The following is a 12,024-nucleotide window of genomic DNA, read 5'->3' on the forward strand; positions in this document are numbered from 1 at the left end:
GTCTGACAATTCTTCCACTTGTTACCATGGCAACCTTCTCTGTCCAGTGCATGTCCACACTGGTCTTGTTTATGTTCTAGAAATAATCTGGTCATGTTTTAAGAGTTCATCTTTAGTTAAATATGGCCAAAGTTTTAGAACAGTTCATCCAATTTCAGAATCAAAATTTTGTAATTTTGCTATTGATGCCCAACGTGAGTCAAAGAGCAAATGAACAAATTATTGCAAGTTCATGTCCCACAAACTCTCCAGTACTACAGCGCCACACAGAGGATAATAGGTTGAACTGCTTTTAATAAAATAAATTCACATTTCTAATGTAGTTAGTGTCTTTATATTTTGTTTTTTTCTGCTGAGACTCTGAACTTAAATACAGCATTGAAACAAACTCACTTGTTACATTTCCTTTTTCTACTTAAAGAGACAAAGTAACAAGAATGATCTTATGCACCATTTTCAGATTGGTGCATAATCTGAAAATTATGCACCGCTTTTTTGTGAAGCGAGATCTTCACAACAAAGCTAAACTCTTAATATAGTGGACAATATGTTTGTTTTCATTGTGAGACATTTAAGGTTATATTTTATGTGTAGCACTATGAGAAGTATGAGTTGGAAGTTTTTTAGCTTTAGGGTTTCACAAAAAAAGAAAAGAAAAGCATGAATAAATTTAAGTCCAATCACATTTGTCAAGAGTTAAATGTGGGCCTGTTACAATTAAAGGGGCAGTATAATGTGCTTTCAAGTCACATAGTACAATTTTATAGTACAGTCAATGAACTATGTTAACTAACTTGACTTAAAAGAAATTTGACTTTATAATTTATTGCCTTGAAATTGGGGCTTTGTCTCTTTAAAAACTCCTGCTCTTTCTGAAACTTCGTCTTCAGGAAGTCATCATAGCATCGCTCCTCTATTAACCTTTGAAAGTATATATATATATACACTGCTCAAAAAAATAAAGGGAACACTTAAACAACACAATATAACTCCAAGTAAATCAAACTTCTGTGAAATCAAACTGTCCACTTAGGAAGCAACACTGATTGACAATCAATTTCACCTGCTGTTGTGCAGATGGAATAGGCAACAGGTGGAAATAATTGGCAATTAGCAAGACACACTCAATAAAGGAGTGGTTCTGCAGTTGGGACCACAGACCACTTCTCAGTACCTATGCTGTCTGGCTGATGTTTTGGTCAGTTTTGAATGTTGGTGGTGCTTTCCCATTCGTGGTAGCATGAGACGGACTCCACAACCCACACAAGTGGCTCAGGTAGTGCAGCTCATCCAGGATGGCGCATCAATGCAAGCTGTGGCAAGAAGTAGTGATGGTGAGATGAAGCCTCATGAGGCATTGAACCACTTGAGCCAACTGGTTCGAGAAAGGGTTCATTTCTTGAGGCTTCATGTGCACACGAAACCACCTACTGGCCAGGTGTATAATCACAGCCAGCTGTATCTTAACACGTGTGATGCATTGAATTTTTGTCTATTATGGCTCTTGGGAATGACTTCACAAAAGGTGTAGGACGAAATCATTTGTCTACATAAATTATGTATACACATATGTGTATAATAAAATATTGTTTGAATGTATTCTCTGTGTGTAATTATTCCCAAAATAGTAGTGTCATGTGATATGGCACGTTGTGTAATAATGTTTTTCTGTGACTCTAGAAAAATGGCATGGGCTTAATCAGGCAGAGGACAGTGAAAGTGCTTGTGGAACTAGGGAGGGGGTAGTGAATAGGCTAATGCTTGTGTAACTTGGATGATTTCATGCATTTTTATTAAGAAACAATTTCTCCACAGTTTTTGGTTTCAAACAATTTCTCTTTTTTGACACTACATGGATGAGGTGTTATTATTGTACCCCAACTCCTTGGAGCACAATAAACACCTCACCTTTACAGAAAATAAGAAACTGTGAAAAATACAGTTCCTCATAAGCAAACCTAATGCATCTGCAAATGTTCAGTTCACCTTACCTTGTTAGGGCTTATCAAATCGAAATGTTCCCACATAGGGGAAATCCTCCTCTTTCTCGCCGGCTCCATCCTACTCCTATCCTGTCCTCGCGCTCCTAAATCTCCTATCTATCTATCTATCTATCTATCTATCTATCTATTTATCTCTCTCCTAAACTCTCCAAACACCAAACTAACTGTCTCAAACTAAATAACCACTATCCAAACTCTGCTATCCAAACTATCAAAACTCTATCCACTCTCTCAACTGACCGCAACTCGCCTACAACAACCCACATTTTGAATGGAGCCTGTGGGGTTTTTAAAGCTGTCAAACCCCGCGCCAAACTCTGAGCCACTTCCCGAAGCAGTCACGTGGTACAGCCAGGCAGCGAGGCTTCGGACGTCATCGTTTTTGGCTCCTCCCCTAAATGAAGCAAGCCTCGATACGCGCTTTACGGAAACGCCCCCTCCATTACTCGACACACGCCTCGAAGCCTCGGCACATCACGTAACATCACTAGCAAGAAGGTTTGCTGTGTCTGTCAGCGTAGTGTCCAGAGGCTGGAGGCGCTACCAGGAGACAGGCCAGTACACCAGGAGACGTGGAGGAGGCCGTAGGAGGGCAACAACCCAGCAGCAGGACCGCTACCTCCGCCTTTGTGCAAGAAGGAACAGGAGGAGCACTGCCAGAGCCCTGCAAAATGACCTCCAGCAGGCCACAAATGTGCATGTGTCTGCACAAACGGTTAGAAACCGACTCCATGAGGATGGTATGAGGGCCCGACGTCCACAGATGGGGGTTGTGCTCACAGCCCAACACCGTGCAGGACGCTTGGCGTTTGCCAGAGAACACCAGGATTGGCAAATTCGCCACTGGCGCCTTGTGCTCTTCACAGATGAAAGCAGGTTCACACTGAGCACATGTGACAGACGTGACAGAGTCTGGAGATGCCGTGGAGAGCGGTCTGCTGCCTGCAACATCCTTCAGCATGACTGGTTTGGCAGTGGGTCAGTAATGGTGTGGGGTGGCATTTCTTTGGAGGGCCGCACAGCCTTCTATGTGCTCACCAGAGGTAGCCTGACTGCCATTAGGTACCGAGATGAGATCCTCAGACCCCTTGTGAGACCATATGCTGGTGCGGTTGGCCCTGGGTTCCTCCTAATGCAGGACAATGCTAGACCTCATGTGGCTGGAGTGTGTCAGCAGTTCCTGCAAGATGAAGGCATTGAAGCTATGGACTGGCCAGCCCGTTCCCCAGACCTGAATCCGATTGAGCACATCTGGGACATCATGTCTCGCTCCATCCACCAACGTCACGTTGCACCACAGACTGTCCAGGAGTTGGCGGATGCTTTAGTCCAGGTCTGGGAGGAGATCCCTCAGGAGACCATCCGCCACCTCATCAGGAGCATGCACGGGCGTTGTAGGGAGGTCATACAGGCACGTGGAGGCCACACACAATACTGAGCCTCATTTTGACTTGTTTTAAGGACATTACATTAAAGTTGGATAAGCGTGTAGTGTTATTTCACTTTAATTTTGTGTGTGGCTCCAAATCCAGGCCTCCATTGGTTAATAAATTTGATTTCCATTGATGATTTTTGTGTGATTTTGTTGTCAGCACATTCAACTTTGTACAGAACAAAGTATTCAATGAGAATATTTCTTTCATTCAGATCTAGGATGTGTTATTTGAGTGTTCCCTTTATTTTTTTGAGCAGTGTATATATCTATATATATATATATATATATATAAAGCATCACCGGCAGTGAATATTGAAATTAACCAAAAGATGACAAGCCCAAAAAATTGAACAAGCCATTGATGATGTTACTTTTATTTCAGCACACAAGCAAAAACAAAAATCACTACCGAGAGAAATCGCTGAAGTCCATGCAGATATAAAAACTAAGAGACATATTTAGAACTTATGAATGAATATATTTTTAATAAAAGTCAACATGCTTGCTATATATATCTAATTCCAAAATATACAAAAAATCCGGATATTGCGAAGGAGCATAACTCTACTGCAAAATAACTTAAAGCAACAAGAATAGATAAAAAGATCCCATATTTTACTTATTTCTATTTCATCATTTGAAACAGAAAATGAATCAATTCAGCTGCTGCTGCTCAACCAATAAACATTATTGGTTAGAGTTATTTCACAAATGTGAGCTGCAAGGTGCCTATAGATGCATATTCTACACATACCAAAGATTGCATAAAGTTCAGTACTTTCCTGTCGTCTAGCTGTTAAGGTGTAAAAACTCCATCTAGCAGCAAGTGTGCAGGTTTAAGCTTCAACTGAAATACTATAATAACAAAAGAGCAAAGATATATATCTAATAATTGTCGCTCAGTTACAAGTAGCATTAATAAAACAATCTATTTACCTGAGACTGTAAAAATCATTTTAATCACTATTGTGCCCAATTATGTCTAACATCTTATATTGATTTTATGTGTTGCATTCAAATGATCAATCTACTTAATTTACAACGTGCTTGACGATAAAAATACAGTCACAAGTTTTTGATATAAATAGTTAAATGTGAAGCAAAGTTGCTTCACATGAAACCAAATCAAACTGTTCCAAATCAAATTTAGTAACTTTAATTGCAACATACTTCTAGAAAAAAATAAACACAAAACAATTCACAATTTGCGTTGTGTTAAAAAAAAACGATTTGTGAGTCTTTATAAAATGTTGCATTGCAAAACCTTTACTAAAGTTTAAGCACATCTGACGATTTGGATCTCAGAGAATTATTCTTTGAGTGACCAATACAGATTCTCTAGGAGATTTCTTATGACGGATAAAAATATTGTGTGATCAAAGCAGTTGTTGTGAGTCTTGTAATAAACTGCAGGATAAACTCAGAGCCTGCAGCCTACATGGCAGCACTGTTTTCCACAGCTGGTGCTGATCTGATTTCAGAATAAACTGCTGCCTCCGCTGCTGCAGGACCCGACTTCCCTGTCAAGGAAGAGATTCATTTAAAACATCAAATCTAAAATTAAAGCGAAAAAATGAAGAAAAAATATTCCAACACATTATTTCTGAGCTCCTCAGAAATAAATCTAAGCTATTTTATAAACATATTAAAAGCATATTTATGCTCCTAATATTATAGACTATTAAGATGATTTATCAGTGATACGTGTAATCGGAAGTAAATTGGAGTCAAAAGTCTCATACGTTATTTTTTAGGCTGGAAGCTGAAACTTTTGGGAACCAATAATCTCCGACTGTTGCAGAGAAATAAACTTTATCAACTATTGTATCATTCATGAAGCTTTACCTGCAGCTCCTGTTTTCACCTCAGAGTAAACAGCGCCCTCTTCTGGTCCACCTTGTCCCCCTGGGAAAATAATACAATAGTCACCAACATGTAGGATAAAACCATTTTGAATCATTTTCTCAGGCTATATATTGTATATAAGTGGGACTCACTGTCTTTCCTAAAGGATTTCATTTCAATGAGAGAGTATGTAACCTCTGGGGCTTCATCTGCTGCTGAAATATTAAAGATTAAAAAATAAATACATATTTACTCATCTGTAAATCACACAATTATTTAACCTAAAACATATTAAAAAAGATTTGATCTACCATGTCCAGAAGCTTCAGCCAAGTCGATCATCTCATTAGATTCCTCTTTGACATGAACAGTTTGATCTAAACAGCAGCACATTTAAAATATACAGCAGAATCGTAATAAATGTTCAATTGGACATTTACACACATAACAAAATAACATAAAGCTAATTAAAACGTACAGCTAACAAACTCAGGTTAATTAAATTTAGACATTTTATCATGTCCAGTCCCATAAAACTGCTAAAAAAAAACATTTTTCACTTTGTTAGAGGAATGAAACAATAGTTTTCCCTCAGGACTCCAAGCTGAACTCCTTCAGACTTTTAGATCACAGCAGACAGAAACAGAGAACAACAAACAAACACAACATGTCTTAGCATTGACTCCTCTCACAACCCTTTACAATGAGAACTTGACAGAACATCTGTTGCTCACATCAGTCACACAAACATCTGGAGCTAATGACCAAGCATTCTGTCTAAAGCAGCATTAAAAGAACAATATCTGGAGTTCAGGTGAAAAACAGGTCAATGCCAAAACAAAGAGGAACTGATTGTGTTCATCTGTCATTCTAAGCAAAAACACATTAATAAAACTCTGACCATGAGAAAGAGATTTATATTCACGACCTTCAGGCTGGTTTGTGGTGGAGCTCTGACCTCTGACCTCTGAGCCCTTTGACCTGAAACACAATAAATACATTACATTTATCTATATCTTATATATGCAATGATGATTTATAATAGGGAGAAGAAAAAGATGTAATCTACTCACCTTATGCAGCACAGATCTGATAAAAAATAAATGTATTTTGATTATTCAAATCATCCTGCTTCTAGTTTGTTTCACAAAAGAATGAATGTCCATATCTGAATAATTAAAGTGATTATGAATGAACAATCTGATCCACTGTGAGGAGAAAAAAGTTTCACCTTTGGACCGTCTGCAGCGCCACAACAAGATCAGGAGAATAATGAGAATAATGACAACGATTCCAACAACTGGTCCAACGATCAACATGACAGGAAATGAAGAACTGACAGGACTGGATACAGTTACTGGAAATAAGAAACATTAAAAATGAATAAATCTTAAATAGCATCAGATTTCATGTCAGTATCGTCTGTTTTGTAAAAATGTGATTTCAAACTTGAACACAGATAAAAATCTTCAGCACATATTCATAAACATTCTTGGTCTTTATCTTGTTCCTAAATTCAAGTTTAATTATATTAATGAATAAAATTAATTCAACATTTTAATCCTCCTCACCTCTAACAGACATCCAGCTCCTTGGTGACTCTTTTCCTGAATGTTGACATTTGTAGAAACCTTCATCTGACTTTGACACTGCAGAGATATTCAGCTCCTCTCTGCTGTCATTATTGATGAGTTTATTATTATGATAGAAAAACACATTGGAGAGAAGTTTTTGTTTTTTATCTCTGCAGCTCAGAGTAACAGGATCTCCTTCAGTCACAGGATGAACAGGGCTCACCAGGATAACACCATCATGATAATCATCTGTAAAACAATCAGAGAATATTCAGGTGAATAACATCCATTTAAGCTGCTTTATGCTTTCAAATGATTTATTATTCAGAAATTAAATGTTTGATTCTTCAACCAAAAATGTATTTGTAGTCATGTTTCATCATTTCTCCTTTTTAGTCGACATGACGACAAGTTTGTTCACAGAAAATAATGTAATGAACTAATATAATAGTTATTTTACTGTAGATGTTTGGAGAAAATGTTTTGGAGTCGTCCAACCAGAGTCTCAATTTGAATCTGATAGAGAATCTGAGAAAAATGCTGAGCTCATCACCAAAGATAAATCATCAAATCACAAGTGGAAATAAACATTAAAACATATTTTAAAAACAGATTTAAAACAAGTGATGCACAAAAAACACAATAAAATAAGTTGATGAAAAGAAAAAGAGAAACAATACAAGAAAAGAATATATAATATTTAAATAATAATAGTAAGCAAAAAAAACATCATAACAGAAGAGCTACAATATCAGGCCTCAATTAAATGCCAAAGAACAAAAATGAGTTTTAAGAAGTGATTTAAAATAATCCAGGCTGTGGGCAGATCTAATCTGGAAAGGTAGATTATTCCAGAGAATAGGAGCAGCGATGGAGAAAGCCTGATCTCCTTTTCTCTTAAGTCGAGTCCGAGGAACATAGCAGCTGATTATTGGATCTTAAAGTTCTGGACACAGAATGAAATTTCAAAAGATCCTGAAGATAAGGAGGGGCTAACCCATTTAAAACTTTATAAGTTGTTAAAAGAATCATAAAATCTATTCGATACGAAACAGGCAGTCAGTGTAAGGAGGCCATTACGGGCCTTATATGGTCACGCTTCCTGGTTCCTGTAAGAAGCCGAGCTGCTGCGTTCTGGATCACTTGAAGACGCTGGATCAGGGATTTATCCAGGCCTTTATATAAAGAATTACAATAATCCAATCCAGATGTAATGAAGGGATGGATAATAAAATCCTTAAAACAAAAATAAGATTTCACTTTTGCTGAAATCCACCAGTGATAAAAACCTGATTTAACAACTGAACTAACTTGTTGTCAAATTTTAAACATCTATCAAAGATAAAACCAAGATTCCTGGCTGAAGTCCAACAAAACGGAGCAAAGAACCAAGAATCAAATCTGGATTTTTAGTGTGAAGGTTTTGACCAAATAATAGGACTTGAGTTTTGCTATGATTGAGGTGAAGAAAATTTAGATCCATCCATGATCTAACTTCAGCTAAACAATCTATTAATATCTATAGAGATTCATTTTTACCATTTAGTAGTTTTAGGGGCAAATAAATCTGGACGTCATCCGTAAAGCAATAAAACGAAATGTTGAATTTTTTTTAAAAATCTGACCAAGAGGCAATAAATATAAAATATAAAATAATAAATATAATATAATCTGATGTTATTCTTTTTTCCTAAGAAAAGAAGATTTTAGCTTTATGAGCAGCAGAACATCAAGAATAACAAAATCAATATTTTAATCTGAATGTTTACTTTCAAAGACATATATATATATATATATATATATATATATATATATATATATATATATATATATATAACCTTTTTTAAATAGAGTCCTGATATCACCCAACGACCTTTAGAACATAAACTGTAGTTATAATGGAAAGAAGATAGAAATTAATCTAGGTGAAATTTCTTTTTTGCATAATTTGTTTTTTTATGACTTAACCTTGGACTAAACATATTTTACAATAATAAATATATTTATGATTTATAAATGCAAAAAGAGGTTAATGGAAAAAAAAACATAATTAACCAGATCTTACCCTGTACAGTGATGTTGACAGCGTTGCTAAACTCTCTAGATTTTGACTCACACCAGAACACTCCATCCATATAATAGTACGGTTTAATGGTACATGTAGATCCAGTCATGTTCCCCCAGTCTGAGCAGGTAAAGTCTGACAGTCTGTCTCGTTCTATAAACCTCATCAGTCTCCACTCAGTAGAGTTTCCCTCACAGCTCAGAGACACAGAGTCAGATCTGAAGTGTTGAACTCTGTCAGGATTCACTGAGAGAGAAGCTGCTGGACGAGGATCTGAAAACAAGACAGGATTTCATCTGAGAACAGAAACATCTTTAAAATGTTTCATTAAAATGGTTTGTTTCTATAGTAATAAAGATTACAGCAAACATTTCAGCAAGTCAAATAAATAAACTACCATAGAGGAAATAATTATTTCGTCTTTTAAAAAACAAGTTTTATGTTATCTGTGAATGTTTAACAGCCTCCAATGATCAATGTTTTAATTCATCTCTGACCTGCAGACCAGACAAACTTTGGTTCACTGTAATAAGTGTAAAACTTTGGTTCTTCTCTTCCTGCTCTGCACACAAATCTTCCTGTGTGAGTCGGTCCATTAATGATGAAGGAGTTCTGCTCAGTCCCATTGGTGCTGCCAGGCAGCAGCTCATAAGTGTACTGTGGCTGGTACCACTTGAATGGATCAGGAACAGTTTTATACCAGAAGAACCTCCATCCTTCTGATTGATGCTTCAAACCCTCACAGCTCAGAGTCACTGAGGCTCCAGGATTCGGCCATGATGGAGACACAGAGAGGACAGGCTGAGGGGGAGACACTGGAGAGAGATTTGAAACTGGGTCAAACATTTAACCACAACCTCTCTCTTTTATCTTCGTTTTATGTCCCTTAAAGAGTTAATATAGTTATATATTGAAATTGAAGTAATAACCATAGTAATAATAATAACAGATGCTCCCTCTGGTTTAACCTAAACTTTGATATTTTACTTCCTTTTTCAGAAACATTATATTTTTACACTATTGTTTTCTTAAAATGTGAATTTTATTTCATTCAACACTTTCATTTTTCTCTTATCACATAAATCAGGGACTAGAAACACTGATCAATATAATCTATTGAATCTTTATTTCTTGTATCACTGAACTCTAAGGTGACTTTGATCGATGTCTCTAAAAACTTTCTGAAACTCTTTCAGACATTTTCTTTGGACTTTGGCTTCTTTAATGTATAAAAAATTCATTCAAAGATGTTCAGAAAATTTTAATCTATTGTAATAAAATATAAAGAAATTAAAGGTTGGCCTAAAGCTGTTATACATCTAACAATAATTTTCAGCTGCATGTAATATTTAATAGGGAATAAACATGAACAACCTTCAGCTCATTAAAATAACTAGACAGGTGTGACTGATTATAGAAATAATAAAAATAGTTATAGTCTTAGATTGTGTGCTATAGGAAAAGCTGCGTTTTTATTTTGTTTCAAGTAAAAAAAAAAATCCTATATAACAAGTGGGCCATACTGTCATTAAAAATGATAAATAATCTGTATGTCAGAAGGCCTGTTTGTGCCCCTCAGCAATAATATTTAGCTAAATATAATAATTTAGGAAAAATAAACTATTCTTTCTGCCCTCAGTCTAATAATGACTCTCAGAGCCTCCATGTTGTTCAGACTCCGGGTCCATGGTGAGGAGGAGGAGGATCTGTGCCCTCTAACTATCAAATTATGGGCAAGAATATTTTCCCATACACTCATATGTGAATAAAAACGTATGTCTGACGTTAGAAAAACTGTTTCTATTTATATTTTCATAATCGTCTTTGCAATAGCGGGACAAAACCCGCCTCGCCCATAAACTCAGAAATGCTTCGGCTGCAGAGAAAACTTCTGACTTTAACTTCATCATTCTGCTAAAAGCCCGGTTCACTACAGGCAGCTTGAGTCGGTCCACTGACAGATAGAAAGAATATCTGTCTTTATATCAGACATACTGATATAAGACACGGTACCGACTGTCACCGCGAGTCGCAACGCAGATCAAAGCGTAGCAATAATTAGAACAACAGCAAAAAGCCAAACATGCCACAATGAAATGAATCAAAATGTCCCCAAAGCATCGGCGGACTGACAGGGGACACCGGGGGATTCCAGGTGGATTCCAGGTGGATTCCAGGTGGATTCCAGATATGCGCATCGCAGCAGCTGTTCCTCCAGCGCCGGTCCAAGGTAATATGGGGCCTTAGACAGAACCCCCCTCCCTCCGGAACCTGTCCTACTAAGAACCTCAGCATCACTAACATGTTTAAATATTGATAAGGTGAATCTGTGAGAGGGAGACCAGGTTTATTGGCCGAGTTTAAAATCAATCACTGATTATTGGTTATTTGCTGTGATGCATTTGTGAACAAAACCAATTCAAACACAAAGATTAACCATATTGTAGCCATGGTAACACAACAATCAAACTATCAAGATGATTCTTTAAACTTTTACAAAGTAAACTTCCTAATTAAATCCTAAATGTACTATTTATTTTTCTCAGCTGAATGCATTAAATAAAATGTAATAACAAAGTCATTCTCTATAAATGATGTTACAGGTTTAGATCTATGGTCTGTGTTATAGTTAAACCATTTCTAGGGGCCCCTGAATGTCTGGAGGCCCCTGAGTGTCTGGAGGCCCATGAATGTCTGGAGGCCCCTGAATGTCTGCAGGCCCCTGAATGTCTGGAGGCCCCTGAATGTCTGGAGACCCATGAATGTCTGAAGGCCCCTGAATGTCTGGAGGCCCCTGAATGTCTGGAAGCCCCTGAATGTCTGGAGGCCCCTGAATGGCCCCTACCAGCAGCTACTGAGTTTTCTTTGCCTTGATATCTCAGTCTTATAATTCTAGATCTCAGAGGTTTAACATCAAACTATTATATAGAGTTAACCCCTTGGAGCTTTTTCATCTATAAATCAGTCTACAGCCAGGTTGTTCTAGAGGTTGAATAGATATTATTAGAGCTTCATTAGTAAAATGTCAGCAATTTTGCTTATTTCATAACTTCATAACCTTTGACCTTCTCTCCTCTGGTCTGTTTAACAGATACAGTCTCA

General features: G+C 37.0%; 1 protein-coding gene across 1 annotated transcript in view; it reads right to left on the reverse strand.

Annotated features, from left to right (window-relative positions):
* LOC116733194 (uncharacterized) overlaps positions 1-12,024 on the reverse strand; it is a 75,574-nt gene that overhangs the window by 41,295 nt on the left and 22,255 nt on the right. The window contains exons 22-23 of the mRNA XM_032583976.1: positions 9,420-9,737; positions 8,923-9,195 (exon numbers count right to left, since the gene is read on the reverse strand). Of these exons, the coding sequence (XP_032439867.1) occupies positions 8,923-9,195; positions 9,420-9,737 (591 nt within the window). The remainder of the gene's footprint in view (positions 1-8,922; positions 9,196-9,419; positions 9,738-12,024) is intronic.

This window comes from Xiphophorus hellerii, chromosome 14, assembly GCF_003331165.1.
Source record: "Xiphophorus hellerii strain 12219 chromosome 14, Xiphophorus_hellerii-4.1, whole genome shotgun sequence".
NCBI classification, from domain to species: domain Eukaryota; kingdom Metazoa; phylum Chordata; class Actinopteri; order Cyprinodontiformes; family Poeciliidae; genus Xiphophorus; species Xiphophorus hellerii.